The following is a 17,408-nucleotide window of genomic DNA, read 5'->3' as shown; positions in this document are numbered from 1 at the left end:
CAGTCTTCGCAGCTTGTAAAAACAATGTTATTTACTGCTTTATATAAAGAAATACAATTAATATTATGCAGAATTTAGTTCAGCCTTTTGGTCCGGCCCTCCACAAAATGTTCTGTTTCTCATGTGGCCCCATGGAAAAAATAATTGCCCACCCCTGCCATAGCACATGAACGCAGCGTTAGAACATACGAGCAAAATGACAGCAAGGTGAATTGTAGGCAATCTGGCAACACTGAGCAGAGTAGGAGGAGAAGGAGGAGAAGGAGGAGGACAGGGTGGGGCACGCGCACCGTGATTATCGCTCCGACAGATCCGGGCTGCGCGTGCGACACTCTGGATAGAGAGAGAGAGAGAGAGAGAGAGAGATTGCACGCACGCACAGAAATCTTCCAGCATCCCGGTTCACGCAGAGCTGCTGCGGAGAAAGGACAGATAGCATATAGATTATAACACAGGAAGCGAAAAGAAAAGAAAAGAAAAGAGAGATTCTAGTTCATTCTAATCAGAATAATAAAGGAGGAGGCGGCTCGCGAGGATGGGAAATAAAAAGGCGTTTATGGTAATGACGTTGTTGACGTGGTGCGCGTGGACAGGAGCGCAGGTAAGATGCATGATGCACGGTGGGTCGTGTCTTTCATGTGATCTTGTGCTGTACAGGACGACAAGACGGATATATGAGAGAGAGAGAGAGAGAGAGAGAGAATGAATATGAATGTCATTGGGGATTGCTTATAAATGCATAGACGTTTTAATTCCATAGGGCGTGGCCTGTGTCTCATCAGTGGGATATAGTTTTCTTTTTTTTTTTTCTATTGAAAATACAATACTAGGAATAATAAAATATAAAAATATATACTGTACATTTTGTAGAAACACTTTGAGGTAAGGAGTATCCGGGGTATAAAGATTTATAAAATACATTTCCATTGAATAGTATTTAAAAAAAAACAAAAAACCCTCATCTGCATTTCAGTAAGGTGTGTGTGTGTGGGGGGGCTTGGTGCATCTAACAAAATTCATCTGCATCTACCTATATAGGCACCTGACTCATATCCGCAGTGTCAGAAGAAACGCACTGGCTGAGATTTTTGGCCTTCGTCTTTTTCCTGCGCGCCCGAGTGTGTGAGATTTTGGCCCTTGGCTCTGTTTGTTATTGCACCACTGATTGATGCTCTGCAGCTCTTCTCTCTCTCTCACACACACACACAAAACTGATGTTCAAGGCCTCAGCATGGGCTCAGAGCAGTTCATTGGATTTTTGGTGCCAGGGTGAAAAAATAAACCAGGAAAATGCACATGCATGAAGTTCTCCATTTTTCAGCTTCAGTCCTCGTGGCTTCCGCTTCCACACACGTCCCGCTTTAGCGGGTTAGTGTTGTCCTTGCTCTCAATTGTGCGTTAAGTGTTAAGGTGAATAAGGTGTTTTGAAAAATCTGCAGTGCGTGGGATGGCAGAGCAGCGATATAGGGCGAGCGACGTGGTGTTGGTGCATCAGCAAGACTTGAAGAAACGGTTTGGTGACAAAAGGGGGGGGCAAAAAATTATGCAATTTTACCCTTCAAATGTAACGTCTGTTGTGCGGCATTTCCTTCTGTACGTTTGTGGAGTCAAATGGAGCAAAGGAGAAACTGGTGCCAAGGAATTTTGTCTTGTCTGATGGTCAACTTTCTGTTTTGGGGCAGCCATTTTGAATACGTAGAATATTTTTATTTATTTATTTATTTATTCATTCATTCATTCAACATATTGCAATTTGATGACCTGTGGCTCCGCCTTCTGACCTTTGAAGGTGGTATTATAGCAAAATTCTTGTGATAGACCTCATAGCCTAATGTTAATATTGTTCCAAGTTGGTTTGTGTTCAGAGATGTGATTTCTACACTATTTTATAAAACACAAAGTTAATTTAAAAAAAAAAAATCACGAAGCAAAACACGGTTTTGGGCGAGGTCAGCTCATTACTCATTTGCTGCAATAGAATTACAGGATGAGTGCAGCTCAATAGAAATGATATCGGATCCTTTTTGTAGCGTATTTTTAATAATGGACTACGATTTCTATCATATAGAGCACATGGAGATGTTAAAACACGGTATTTTATACATAAAATCAGAAATATTTGCATCGTTTTACATTTGGAGGAAATGTATAACCCAATTTCTGTGAATGTTTTGAGCAATTTCTACTTAACTCATCTGTGTACGTTTACATTATAGCGAATGGTGTTTGATGCAGAAATGTTTGATGAAACGCATTTCATAAAATTAAAGGTTCGTAAATCATATTGAGAAAATTAGCACTCAGAGCACCAACCATTGCATCCAAATAAATCATAAATTCAACAATTTCCAAGCTGTTTTTTATAACCATGATTATTCTATCTACGGTATATTCACTGGATATGAGCAATTGTGCGCTCTGATTGATTGGCTACTCTACTACTAGGATATCAGCTCATATACCATGAGTTGAGAAAAACAAAATGGCGGCGGGTGTTGCTGAATCAACCAAGGATGAAATAAAAACTCTACTCGAAAACAAAACCCCAGAAAGTATTAAAGCGCAACAGAATACGGAATGAAAGTATTTGATGGTGAGAACGTATTTGTTTAAAAATTATTTTTCAAGAATTATTACGATAGCATTTTTCACAAATTGCTCCTGTCATTTCGCCAGTTTGTTTACATTCTAAGTGGAAATGATTTGGTCGGATGTTTTGTGTAAAGTTTTTATTTACTGAATTTGCAAAAAATAAAAATGCTCTTTTTCTAAAAATCCAGTGACTGTGGATAGAATAAAACAGTTATTCCACTCAATCTCGTCGTACATGGATTATAGCCGACTCGGTGCTATGTTCCTCATCGGCTATCAGCTCATGTACGCATGGGCGCCGCCAGGGGGGGAAAGGTTAGAACAATTCTAGGGGCCCAGCACTGGCATGGGGCCCTTTAAGGGGCTGATAATATGATTTTAATGATTTTAATAAGACTTTTGAAATAACAACAATGCAATATTCCATCTGGTAAAATGAGCTAATTGAACAAGGTTGTCTATTTCTTGAGTTCTTCAACATGTTGTCATTTAACCCTCCCCCTTTTGCGAAATGGTACGGTCCAGTTCTGGTAGAGGCGCGATGCGTTAAATCTGTGTGCTGATCAGTGCAACGCTACTTGCTGCTGTGTCGCGGTGCAGCAGCCAGCCAGCCAGCAGTGGAGTGCGTACAGTCTATGATCGCTAAATATGAAGAGTGGCTGTCAAAAACGTAAAGAAAGGCAGCTGAAAGCTGAGAGGGACCGGAGAGGCAGGCAACTGGTCACTCAGTTTTTCCCAAAGAAAAGTCGCTATCGCTCACATGTGTTCAAAACATTAGCGAATGGTAAATGAACAGTATGAACGTGGTTGGATTAGCCTATCAAAAGAACACTTTTACAGTTTGTACAGTGACACTTTTTTCCATTTTAATAACTGAACTGACTTGTCTGATAAACAAGATGAAATATTACGTTATGCTGGTGCTAATAACCAGTTTCATAACTAATGGGGTGCCCTAAATATGCACAGATTCAGCCTCAGGGGGACCTCCGCCCTACCAAACCACTGAACCCCTCTTTGGAGAAGGAGGTAAGCAGCAATACAACCCATAAATGCTTTAGGATTGAAGTTTTTAATGAGCGAGCGCCATATACAGTTTGCTAGATTAAAGTGTTGCTAATAACAGACACCAGTCAAGTGTTTGACATGGTTACGTGTGTGTAATGTTCACACGTTCTAAACCAGTTTTCATCTAGTCCCTGGTTGGTTAATACATAAAATGCAATAAGAAAGTCACAAACTCAAGGTGGGTGGCACGGTGGTGCAGTGGTTAGCGCTGTCGCCTCACAGCAAGAAGGTCCGGGTTCGAGCCCCGTGGCCGGCGAGGGCCTTTCTGTGCGGAGTTTGCATGTTCTCCCCGTGTCCGCGTGGGTTTCCTCCGGGTGCTCCGGTTTCCTCCACAGTCCAAAGACATGCAGGTTAGGTTAACTGGTGGCTCTAAATTGACCGTAGGTGTGAATGTGAGTGTGAATGGTTGTCTGTGTCTATGTGTCAGCCCTGTGATGACCTGGCGACTTGTCCAGGGTGTACCCCGCCTTTCGCCCGTAGTCAGCTGGGATAGGCTCCAGCTCGCCTGCGACCCTGTAGAACAGGATAAAGCGGCTAGAGATAATGAGATGAGACAAACTCAAGGTCCATGGGCTATCAAAAGTCAAATAATGACAATAGTGCAATTGTGACGAGGGTGGGCAAAGTTGGGGGGCCCAAAATTCTAATCTTTCATGGGGCCCAAAATTTCTGGCGGCGCCCCTGCATGTACCGTACGACTCGATTTTGTGGAATAACTGTTAAATAGCTCAGCAGGTTTAGTTTAGTTTAATTTACACCACAGCCTTAGTAGATTGAGCTTGTGCAGTGAGTGTGTTTCTTAGCTTTCTGAGTACAGTAATTATACAATCACAAATGGGGGGGAGTAAAACAGAACTTGTGGAGAGGGGGATGAAATGTCATAATTAGCATCCATTAACGCTCTGTGATTTATCTTTCCTTGAAATACGTCCTGAAAACAGTTAAAATCATATCATTGACCATAGTGGATATTTGTAACTATCTCATATTATTACTACAACTACCTCATCATTATCAGTGCAGGTGATCTGATCAAAACCTCCATTTCTCCTGTATTTTAAACCGACACCAACAGCTGCGTGCACTGAATAACTGGCATAAAATCAATAAGCTGAAGGCTTTTTTCATCCCGCCATCCCAAGGCAACAGCATTGTACATTTACACCTGCAAGATGATGTCAAACAGAGATAGATAATAACGAGAAGGAACAAGAGACGGACTCGGCCCTGACTCCCACGGCGTGATAGCGTTAAGCTTGGCTTATAGCACATGGTGCCTGTACATCTGATTCATCAGTGACATGCTTATAGGAGTGCCAGGTTGATGAGGGCGAGCATGGGTATGCTGGTGCTGGGTCTTCAGCAGGGAGATAACAATAACATCCTGACATTCCTCTGCAGTATGGCGCTGGGATCCGATCGCAGTTAGTGAAGTGTGTCTGCAGTGGAGAAATGCGCATCAATAGAGACAGTTTTCAAGGTTTCTGAACTTATTATTTTGGTACCAGTTAGAATTGAAAGAAGCAAAGCACAGCCATTGACTGGCACAATTTATGTATTTATATATAATATGTTACCCAAGAACCTGGCGACTTGTCCAGGGTGTACCCCGCCTTTCGCCCGTAGTCAGCTGGGATAGGCTCCAGCTTGCCTGCGACCCTGTAGGACAGGATAAAGCGGCTACAGATAATGAGATGTTTTCCAAGATTAATTTCATACTGAAAATGTGTTTTTTAGGAGGAGATGAAGATCAGTGTCTGTATTTTCGGCTTAAAATCTGATGTAGTGAAGGAATTAGGATAAAACAAGTCACCTTGCAGTGTGCGCGTGATCTCTGTCTGCATAATCAGGATCAAGCACAAATCCTGTTTCCAGCTATCAGTTGAAAAGGTACACAGGAAAAGTGTTGTTCAATTTGAATAGGATTACTGGAGTTTTTATTTTATTTTATTGAAAAACAGATCTTGCTGGTTGTATTAGCCATAAACCTGCTGTTAGTGTACTAGAATAATTCCCTCGTTGTAAGAGAATTAATGGATTACTGTGACACGGAGGAACTCAAGTGTACAGTGGATTCTGCCAGAGTTTATCATCCAGATTACACATCCAGGATAGGTCTGTAATGCACAGTCAGGGGGGGAAAAAAAAAAAAAGTGTTATCCTCATGTAATGTAATTTCATTGCTCGAAGGAGAGTAAATTTGTGTGTGTGTATTCATATGTGCCTTCATTGGATATCATGAACGAAATCGAGTCGTACGGTACATGAGCTGATAGTAGACGAGGCGCGTAGCACCGAGTTGGCTATTGAGGTATTTCACCTGACGTCACGGCCGGGTCACGTGACGCCCCGGTGTCCGCCATTTTGAAGGTCAAGCTAGCTAATGTCAACAACATAGTAGCTAGTGTGTTACTGTAGCAATGTTTACGTTCAGTCATTTGGATGACTGTTAAAACCTTTCAGTCTCAAGTTTTTCCTTTACTGGATTTACTAGTTTACTGTAATTATGATCCGGCAGCTATTTACACCGGATCCAGTGTAAATAGCTGCCGGAGCGCGCTCCGGCTTGCTCCCCCTCAAATTAAGCAGCGCGCTCCGGCTTGCTCCCAGAGCACTCCGGGAGCAAGCCGGAGCGCGCTGCTTAATTTGAGGGGGAGCAAGCCGGAGCGCGCTCCGGAACCTCGGCCGGAGCACTCCGGGAGCAAGCCGGAGCGCGCTGCTTAATTTGAGGGGGAGCAAGCCGGAGTGCGCTCCGGCAGCTATTTACACTGGATCCGGTGTAAATAGCTGCCGGATCATAATTACAGTAAACTAGTAAATACAGTAAAGGAAAAACTTGAGACTGAAAGGTTTTAGCAGTCATCCAAATGACTGAACGTAAACATTGCTACAGTAACATACTAGCTACTATGTTGTTGACATTAGCTAGTGCTAACAGCTAGCTGCTAGTACACTGCTACAACACAGACACCGACCCTAATAATACAGTTCTTGGTCATTGCCTGGTAACAGCAAATTTATAACGGGCCATGTCTCAGCAGACTAAGAAGTTATTTCAATGACATTTAATAACATTTTGTTTATCCTGAGGACCGAAAGTAAATGAAAATGTGAACAAACCTTAGCTGTAATAAGATGGCGACCACCGGCTCCAGGGACGACCCGCTGATGTAGGCATGTTACCCAGCCTGACACAAAATATTTGTAGGCATCCAAACTCTTATACGCTTTCAGATCAATACCTGTGTACGGCGATGGGTTTTTAACGACATAGGTATACAGATCATGTGGGCCGAAGTCAGGTAAAGACGAGGGCTTCGTGTACTTCCGTACGTCAGTGAACAATCCTGGTGGAAGCAGGTAAACGTCGTTCTCTAAGCCTGCTAACCTCAATTTTTGCAAATACCTCTCCCTCTGCTCGCCCTGTAAATGCCCTACGTCGCTGGATAGTGAAGGTGTTTTCTGCATCTCGCTCCTTTTTCTTTTATGTTTTTCGTTTGTCGCCTTCCTCGCATTCAAACTGATTCGAGCCGTGACGTCCAAAATGGCAGCCTAACGATGCATCACATGACTTGGTCACGTGGGTGAAAAACCTCAATAAGCCATGTATGATGAGATTGAGTGGAATAACTGTTTTATTCTATCCACATTCAGTGGATTTTGAGAAATGGAGCATTTTTGTTTTTTTGCAAATTTGATCAATAAAAACTCGACAAAACATCCGACAAAATCGTTTCCGCTTAGAATGTAAACAAACCGACAAAATGAGAGTAGCAATTTGTGAAATTCAATAATAATAATTCTTGAAAAATAAAAAAAAAAACGTACATTCTTACCATCAAATACTTTCATTCCATATTTTGTTGCTTTTTTTTTTGAGGTTTTGTTTTTGAGTCGAGTTTTTATTTCGTCTTCGGTTGGTTCAGTAACACGCATTTTGTTTTTTTTCTACTCACGGTACATGAGCTGATAGCCTAGTAGTAGAGCAGCCAATCAGAGTGCACGATTGCTCATAGACAGTGAATGTGGATAGAATAACAGATTTCGTTTCACATGACAGTCCCTGATTCTATATAACGTGTTAGAGAGAAATCAGGCCGAGCCTCTGCTTCTTACCACTCTGCGCATTTTGACTTGCAACAATTAGTAGTGGTGGTGTCTTTGATTCCACAAAAGTGAAAAATATTCCAGTTCAAGAAATTAAAAAGAGATGGATGTGAAAAATTAAGCCCATCCATCCATTATCTGTAGCCGCTTTATCCTGTTCTACAGGGTCGCAGGCAAGCTGGAGCCTATCCCAGCTGACTACGGGCGAAAGGCGGGGTACACCCTGGACAAGTCGCCAGGTCATCACAGGGCTGACACATAGACACAGACAACCATTCACACTCACATTCACACCTACGGTCAATTTAGAGTCACCAGTTAACCTAACCTGCATGTCTTTGGACTGTGGGGGAAACCGGAGCACCCGGAGGAAACCCACGCGGACACGGGGAGAACATGCAAACTCTGCACAGAAAGGCCCTCGCTGGCCGCGAACCCAGTACCTTCTTGCTGTGAGGCGACAGTGCTAACCACTACACCACCTTGTTTTGTATTATGAAAATATTTTGTAGATTTTTTTTTTTCCTTGAAAATGAGAGAGGACATTTTATACCAGTCAGCCTTGATGGTTTATTTGTAAAATGATTTATTATTCTATTATAGAAGTTAATTTTGGGAACTGAAAAATAATATTGATAAAGGAAACAACGAATAACCCTTTAGATTTTATTGACACATAGTTATTTGATTAAAATTGCTGTACTTTCATCACTCAGTCTAAACTAAAAGTAACTAGAAAAGCACTCGGAGAGCGCAGACCTCCGCCAAGAATCCTTTAAAAAAAAGAATCCTTTAAAAAAATCCGGGATCCAGAAGGTGATCCGGATCACCACCAAAATTTAGTGGATTGTTACTTGTGCCCAGCCACACCTCTGGAAAAAATTTCAGAGCAATCAGTTCATTACTTTTTCCGTAATGTTGCTAACAGACAAACCAACAAACAAACCAACGCTACCGAAAACATACGGTAACCTCCTTGGCGGAGGTAATAATAAGTAAGTATAAGTCACTTAGAACTATAAACACTTTCCATTTAAAGACTAAGGCCCTGTCCACATGGCAACGGATTCAGGTGAATCTGATAAAATTGTTTATTGTTTCAGCCTGGCATCCACACGGCACCGGCGTTTTGGGTGCCCTAAAACGAAATCTTTTGAGAACGGGTTCCAGAGTGGAAAAATCTGGCAACGGCCCCGTTGCGAAGTCGTCTGGATGAGTAGAATGGATTTGTTTACGATGACGGCACAACCACATGACTGTCGGTGCTTCACGCCGGGTAGAAGTGTAACAAACTCGATGCGAGTTGTCAACAAATCCTATAACTTGGTTCATGAAACGCGCTTACAAAATATTTTCACTGCTTTCCAAAAACAAAAAATAGGGGGAAAAAAGGAGCGATCTCACCTCTTCAGATGTTGGTTTAAGTCCGACAATACATTCCTCAAAAAGGGCGTAGAAGAACAAAGTAATCCATCAACGTGTAGCATTCAGTTTATTCCGGACCATTTAAAGAATTCTGGAGGATATCAGAATGTTGGCGTACCGGCTTCCATCTACCCCTGTTCATTCCTCTCTCCCTCCATCTACCCCCGTTCATTCCTCTTTCCGCGTCTTTCGTTTTACGCTACTGATTAATAATCAAAACTTTATGTGGCTGATGCTACAGAAGAAGGGGTTTATGCGCATGCGTCCTACTTCTTCTATTGTTCTGGTGTCTCCGAAGGGACCGTCTTACAGCGCACGTAGAGGTGTGGCATGTGTATTGCATCGTTTTCAGCAAGCGTTGTTGCCATATGTACCTGATATTTTACTGATCCGTTGCCCACGTGGACGCGATATTTAAAAAAAAAAAATCTCGTTGCGGTTGTCGTGTGGATGTAGCCTAAGACTAAAGACCTATACCTGGACCTGTAACCCTATACCTGGGCTATCTCACCTGGCCTGGAGTCATCAGAGCTACAGTTAAAGTCTGAATAACTTCATTATCATGAATAGCCTTTCCAAATCACATTTATCTTCATTCAAATATAAAATATTATATTCAAATGTGTTACGTATTTAAACTAAGATCAGAATTTCCACTTGAGTAAAACGTAAAAAACAAATTCCACTAAAAGTAAATAGTTCAGTAATGGCAGTTGTATGTTAAACTTATTAAATAGAAATATGTACGTTTACTAGCTTTGTTTATTGTAGTAACATGGACAATCTATGTAGAAGGAATGCAAGAACAATCACTTTCTTTTAGCGTATGCACTAGAATCTAGAACATCTATTCTGACATACTGGAACTGAACAAATGAGTGGGTGAGTTTTGTTGACATCGACTATTTCTTCTGTCTCTGAAAAAGCCGCATTCATTCATTAGCTGAGCAGGATTCATTAGCGAAACAAGCATTTGTTCTGTATCACAGAAGACTTGGCAGGGTTTAAAGGAGCAGTGTGTGGAAATTTACCGAAGCACACAGGAGGAAGAGGGGAACGAGAAAACGCTCGCCATATACACAGTCAGGGGCAAGTGTGATATTAGATAAAGGTTGCTTATGCTTCCATAAAAGTCCACTTTAAAACATTCTAACTTTATTTTTAGATTTCTAGGTTGAACAACTTTTTTTTTTTTTTTGTCATTGCAAGATTTCTGTGATTCTGCTCTCATGCAGAACCGTTTGATCAGTAAGCTTTCATTGACAGCATGTCCACTGGTCTAATTCATCACCACCTAATCTCCAGTCACTAGTACAAGCTTTAAAATGAATTCAGGTTGTGACGATTCGAGAATTTTGACTTCGATACCAAGTGGATCATGATTCTCCGATACCAGAATGATTTTTTGGAAAAAAAAAAATCCTTCTGTTTTCTGAATGTAAAATATTTTGGACTGAGCACAGAAAAATCAGATTGCAAGTTTGATTTTGATTTTTAAAATAAAACTATGCTAAATAAATACAGTGGTGCTTGAAAGTTTGTGAACCCTTTAGAATTTTCTATATTTCTGCATAAATATGACCGAAAACATCATCAGATTTCCACACAAGTCCTAAAAGTAGATAAAGAGAACCCAGTTAAACAAATGAGACAAAAATATGATACTTGGTCATTTACTTCTTGAGGAAAATGATCCAATATTACATATCTGTGAGTGGCCAAAGTATGTGAACCTCTAGGATTAGCAGTTAATTTGAAGGTGAACTTAGAGTCAGGTGTTTTCAATCAATGGGATGACAATCAGGTGTGAGTGGGCACCCTGTTTTATTTAAAGAACAGGGATCTATCAAAGTCTGATCTTCACAACACACGTTTGTGGAAGTGTATCATGGCACGAACAAAGGAGATTCCTGAGGACCTCAGAAAAAGCGTTGTTGATGCTCATCAGGCTGGAAAAGGTTACAAAACCATCTCTAAAGAGTTTGGACTCAACCAATCCACAGTCAGACAGATTGTGTACAAATGGAGGAAATTCAAGACCATTTTTACCCTCCCCAGGAGTGGTCGACCAACAAAGATCACTCCAAGAGCAAGGCGTGTAATAGTAGGCGAGGTCACAAAGGACCCCAGGGTAACTTCTAAGCAACTGAAGGCCTCTCTCACATTGGCTAATGTTCATGAGTCCACCATCAGGAGAACACTGAACAACAATGTTGTGCATGGCAGGGTTGCAAGGAGAAAGCCACTGCTCTCCAAAAAGAACATTGCTGCTCGTCTGTAGTTTGCTAAAGATCACGTGGACAAGCCAGAAGCCTATTGAAAATGTTTTGTGGACAGATGAGACCAAAATAGAACTTTTTGGTTTAAATGAGAAGCGTTATGTTTGGAGAAAGGAAAAACACTGGATTCCAGCATAAGAACCTTATCCCATCTGTGAAACATGGTGGTGGTAATATCATGGTTTGGGCCTGTTTTGCTGCATCTGGGCCAGGACAGCTTGCCATCATTGCTGGAACAATGAATTCTGAATTATAGAAGCGAATTCTAAAGGAAAATGTCAGGACATCTGTCCATGAACTGAATCTCAAGAGAAGGTGGGTCATGCAGCAAGACAACGACCCTAAGCACACAAGTCCTTCTACCAAAGAATGGTTAAAGAAGAATAAAGTTAATGTTTTGGAACGGCCAAGTCAAAGTCCTGACCTTAATCCAATCAAAATATTGTGGAAGGACCTGAAGCGAGCAGTTCATGTGAGGAAACCCAACAACATCCCAGAGTTGAAGCTGTTCTGTATGGAGGAATGGGCTAAAATTCCTCCAAGCCGGTGTGCAGGACTGATCAACAGTTACCGCAAACGTTTAGTCGCAGTTATTGCTGCACAAGGGGGTCACACCAGATACTGAAAGCAAAGGTTCACATACTTTTGCCACTCACAGATATGTAATATTGGATCATTTTCCTCAATAAATAAATGACCAAGTATAATATTTTTGCCTCATTTGTTTGACTGGGTTCTCTTTATCTACCTTTAGGACTTGTGTGAAAATCTGATGATGTTTTCGGTCATATTTATGCAGAAATATAGAAATTTCTAAAGGGTTCACAAACTTTCAAGCACCACTGTACGTCTAGCTTAGACGTAATGGTAGCCTGAGTGGATGAAATTGAAGGGCAGCTTGTAGTGGTTAGCACTATCGCCTCATAGCAAGATGGTTCCGGGTTCGAACCGACGGGGTCCTTTCTGTGTGGAGTTTGCATGTTCTCCCCGTGTCTGTGCGGGTTTCCTCCAGGTGCTCGGGTTTTCCCCCACAGTTCAAAAACATGCAGATTAGGTAAAAAAAATACACAGCCATTGAGGTTGTACGAGACGGTGCATGCTTGGTGCTGGTCCCGATCCCGGATAGATTGGGGAGGGTTGTCTCAGAAAGGCATCTGGTGTAAAACCTATGCCAAATCAAATATGCAGAACATCCACCGTTGCGACCCGTAACATACGGGAGCAGCTGAAAGAAGGGTGGATGAACTTGAAGGTGTAGTGGAAGAACCTTCATAATTTGAGGTGACGCTATACACCCGTTACTCTGTTTAAAACACCAATGTTTTACCAATTATAACGAGACCGTCAATGATGGCGTAGCTCACTCCAGCCCCATCTAGTCCAGAAGGAACGATCTAAAGTTGGCCACCTTGCGCAATAATAGCTTGTTGCAAGCTATATACAAGCTACATATAGAATCTATATCCACCCTAGGAATACCGACCTAATTGCCAGAAAGAATCCAAAACGGTGAGGAATTGACCAAGAAGAAGCGATTTTTGTTGAACTGATCATTCAGGCTTAATTAGTCCATAACTTCATTAATAATTGTAATTAAGCAAATCTGGGTAGAAGTTCTATGCACCCTAGGTACCCCTACATTCATGCCAGAAAGAATCAAAATCAGTGAAGAACTGAGGGAGAAGTGATTTGTGTGGAAACTGCTCATTAGGGATTGATTGAATGATTACTCCATATCTTCGTTATTAATTGAAATTATGCAAATTTGGGTAGAAGCCATATGCATCCCGGGCAGACCTACCTTCCTGCCAAAAAGAATAAAAATCGGTGAAGAATTAAGAGAGAAGAAGCGATTTTTGTGAAATTTGGCTGATGGACGGACGATGGACAACACACGATGGCATGAGCTCATCACCTGTCAGCCGGATGAGCTAATCAACCCACATGAAATTGAAGTATTTCCATACTAGGTTCCATACTAGCTTGATTACTGGCTTCTCACTGCTCGAGCTTGGATGTGTTGTCCATCCAAGTCAACTTGGCATGCTCAATTAGTTACTTATTCAGAATACAGATTCAGGATGTATACCGTATTGAAAGCATTGAATATTAGATAATTGAATCGTTTGCCAGATTGTATTGTGTGTTGGAAGCAAACAGTGACCTTGCTGGTTGAAAAAGCTTCATGGGCACACTGAGCACTAAGCAGACAAAGAATCAGCAAATCCAAGGCTTTACAGGAACGCTTGTTCAGGTCTAGACACTGTAGCTGGAAAGATGCATTGGAGTAATGCCTCGGTAAACAGCTATAGGAAGAAATGTGGCTGAAGGGTTCTATCACTAAATTGTCCTGGGTGTGCAATACTTTCTCAGCAGTTTGTCGTCTCTGGCAGCTGCAGGGCAGAGTATTTGTTGAAACAGATAGGAGTGCAGGAGCCCCACCAGATCTCCTCTTTCTCATTTAATTAATTTCTGAGCTGGGGGATAATCAAGTTTTCGTTAATGTTTTTCAGTGTACTATGCTCTGCCATGCGCATGGGCCATGGGGCATGAAACACGACGACGCGGCTCATTGTCTCTCCTCCCTTCTCTCTTGTTTTCCTGCTCCTGCGTTCTTGGGCAATCACGGAGAATCAAGGCTGCTCATCATGACAGCACTCATTTATATACGTTTCGGAAAAAAGAAGCAATGCCTGGACTAATTAACTCATGCTTTTGTTATGGTTCTCTCAAGCTTGCACTTTTTTTTTTTACTGCAGTTACTGAATAATTCATCATTGTTACTGAATAACATGCTTTAAAAACTATAACACAGAGACCAAGCACCAACATCTGTCATATTTAAAGCTGACTCATAATAATATTGTGTGTATGCATGTACATTTCAGGCTGCTACTTTTTAAACCTGCACGCGTATCGCAGCAAGACATTGCTGCTGTTATATTTATTATTCTAGCCACATTCACCGGATATGAGCAATCGTGCGCTCTGATCGGCTACTCTATTACTAGGATATCAGCTCATATACCGTGAGTAGAGAAAAACAAAATGGCGGAGCACATCAAGTCAGATATATCACCTTTTATCAAGTATTTAAAAGAAACAGAAATAGCTAAAAGAATATATTCCCCCCCCCCCAAAAAAAACCTCCTGTTCCACACTCCAGCCCAGTAGGTGGCAGTAATGCACCTTTAAGTTGGTTTGCCAACCTCCAAAAAACCTTAAAGAACAAAAAAATGGCGGCGCGTGTTGCTGAACCAACCGAAGACGAAATTAAAAAGTCTACTCGAAAACAAAGTATTTGATGGTAAGAACGTATCTTTTTTTTTTTTTTCCCCCAAGAATTATCGCATTTTTCACAAATTGCTCCTGTCATTTCACTGGTTTGTTTACATTCTAAGCAGAAATGATTTTATCGGACGTTTTGTATAAAGTTTTTGTTTATCGTATTTGCAAAAAAAACCCCAAAATGCTCTGTTTCTCAAACTCCAATGAATGTGGATAGAATAAAACAGTTATTCCACTCAATCTCATTGTACATGGCTTCTAGCATCAGCTTATGTACGACTTGATTTCGTGGAATAACTGTTAAATATGCTTTCTTACTCTTCTTACAGTTATGTTGCTGTAACATTTTTAATTTCTACATGAAGGACAAATAAAAGTTTTTATCTTATCTTAAGTACATACAATTCGCTGTATTGATCTACGAATTAAGTTGTGTCAAACTTTGGGAAAGCCATGACCAAATGTTAGAGAGACAGCTTTGAAACCAAAAGGTCGCTGGTTTGATTCCCTGAACCAGCAGGACTGGCTGAAGTTAGCCTGGGCCCGCCCATCCTAAGTGTGACGCAACATGAGGGCCTGTTGCGAGCTTAGTCTGGCCAGGCAAGCTATCTACAGCTCTTCCAAGCTCCCGAAAAATCAGGAGCCAATCAACTTTGAGCATCTCCAACGGCCCTGGGTAGGGGCGTGTTCAAGGCAGTGACATAGTAGAACTGCGACCGGAAGCCATAGATTGTTTACACAATCTATGCCGGAAGCGCTTCATTCACGCTTCCGCATCTATTACGCATAGATGCTGTATTGAAAGCATTCAACAGGAAGTTCTCATTGAAAACGGAGCAAAGAGCAGCCCTGGAGGTATTTATTGAAAGGAAGGATGTTTTCGCCTTGCTCCCGACCGGCTTCAGTAAGAGTTTAATCTACCAGTTAGCCCCGTCGCGTCGCATACGTCAGAGGAGTGATGTGATTGGTTTAAGCTTCGTCACAGCCTTTTCTGGCTTCGACCAGTAGCAAACTGAGGCATTTCAGGGAGGCGGGTCAACCACGGGCTCTGGGAAACGGTTGGGCTTAATATCTTGGCCAGACCAATAGCTCGTAGAGCTTTGTCGCGTTAGCCAGACTAGGCTGAAGTGCCCTTGAGCAAGGCACCTAACCCCCAACTGCTCCGGCAAGTGTGGTGGCATACCTTGTTTCTGATAAGCTACGCAAGAACCCAGCCATAATGTAACCGTTAGATCAATATTTATTTCCGTCCTCATTATTCGGCAGCTTATAAAATAGCACTTGATCCAGCACATCATGCTTTCCAGTAGGGTACATCATGCTCATGATATACTGTGTATCAGTTAAGTGTGTTCTCCACTGAATGAAACGTCATGAAATTGTAATGTGTGTGTGTGGGATGTAGGCTGTTTCATCATGCTTTTAATCCACGAGTTGTCAAAGGAATAAAATGACGTCATCGTCTTTGTTTGATGTGTTCTTCTAGAAAAGAAAATGTCTGATGGTTCACACGATAATCTGAGTAAGCTCGCTCATCATCTATGTTTGTTTCCGGCTCACTTTAAGGGAAGTTCATGAATTTATCCACGAAGAAAATCATTCCGTGAGATAAACATTTCCTTTAAAAAAATAAAAATAAATAAACAATACTATTAATTGATGTATCATGCCATATTTGTGCATCTAATATTGGCTTCAGATGCCATTGCATCATGTTTTGAGTGCATTTACAGCCCAAAACTTACGTTTTTGTGTGACGTATTGTGCCTATAACTGGTAGGCAGTGGTTCTGGAATCAGTACTGCTCCCCACTTGAACTTAAGAAAGCCTCTTAAGACTAAGAGTGTCTTTAACTGCCTCTTAAAGGAGAACTGAAGGCAATTTTTTTTTATTATCAAAATTCTATTTATCTCATTTTATTAAATATAGGAATGCATTTTTGATCGCTATTTTGTCACTGCTATAACAAGTTATGAGTGTTTGAAATATGCTCTGTAATATACCAGTCCATATGTCAAAGCAATGGCCGTAAACAAGATTGGTTGAGACCTGTGTGAGACATCGTAGGATGGAAGTAAAACGTACAGCGGAAATCAAAGTGACCGACATCTGCCAATGTTGTCAAACGACGCGCGCGCCCTCTTTCGAATGCTGACGTGATCAAGCCGGGAGTTTTGTTTTGATAGCAATCAGGAAAGTTTGAAAAAAGTAGGCAGTAATCGTCATTTAAACTCGTTTTTGTGCAAGATTTCATTTGGAAAACAGTTTTCAAAATGGCGGCACTGACACCTGGCCAGGGCTTTGAACCAGAAATTTTTTCTTATTGGTTCGTTCCGAACAGAAACGGAATTTTAACGTTTCCGGTTTTGGGTTCCACCATTAAATAGACGTTCCCGAACCGGTTAGAACAAAAAAAAAATTCGTTCCTGGAACAGTTAATTACGTTCCCTGTCAGCTGTTTAACAAATGGCTATAAAATTATGTCTCCGTCTCATCCAGCTTAAGCCAAATGTAGGCTAATTCTATTACAACCTTCATTAAATAAGACAAGAAATAATTCAAAACAATTATTATTTCAAATGTTGGCGATTTGGATTCTCAGTATGTCTTCCCATCTACACAAACAGAAAAAGTGCCAAAAATGAAAGG

The 17,408-nt window shown here is 41.4% G+C and overlaps 1 protein-coding gene across 3 annotated transcripts in view; it reads left to right on the top strand.

The window, feature by feature from the left end:
- The first annotated feature begins 306 nt into the window (after positions 1-306).
- aplp1 (amyloid beta (A4) precursor-like protein 1) overlaps positions 307-17,408 on the top strand; it is a 146,891-nt gene continuing 129,789 nt past the window's right edge. For all 3 annotated transcript variants that reach the window (XM_060897680.1, XM_060897681.1, XM_060897679.1), the window contains exon 1: positions 307-601. In XM_060897680.1, coding sequence (XP_060753663.1) covers positions 536-601 — 66 coding nt within the window. In that variant the 5' untranslated portion in view covers positions 307-535. The remainder of the gene's footprint in view (positions 602-17,408) is intronic.

The sequence above is a fragment of the Neoarius graeffei genome, chromosome 17 (genome assembly GCF_027579695.1).
Source record: "Neoarius graeffei isolate fNeoGra1 chromosome 17, fNeoGra1.pri, whole genome shotgun sequence".
Taxonomy (NCBI): Eukaryota; Metazoa; Chordata; class Actinopteri; order Siluriformes; family Ariidae; genus Neoarius; species Neoarius graeffei.
The sequence above is the reverse complement of the archived record's forward strand: the minus strand, read 5'-3'. Positions and strand labels throughout refer to the sequence as shown.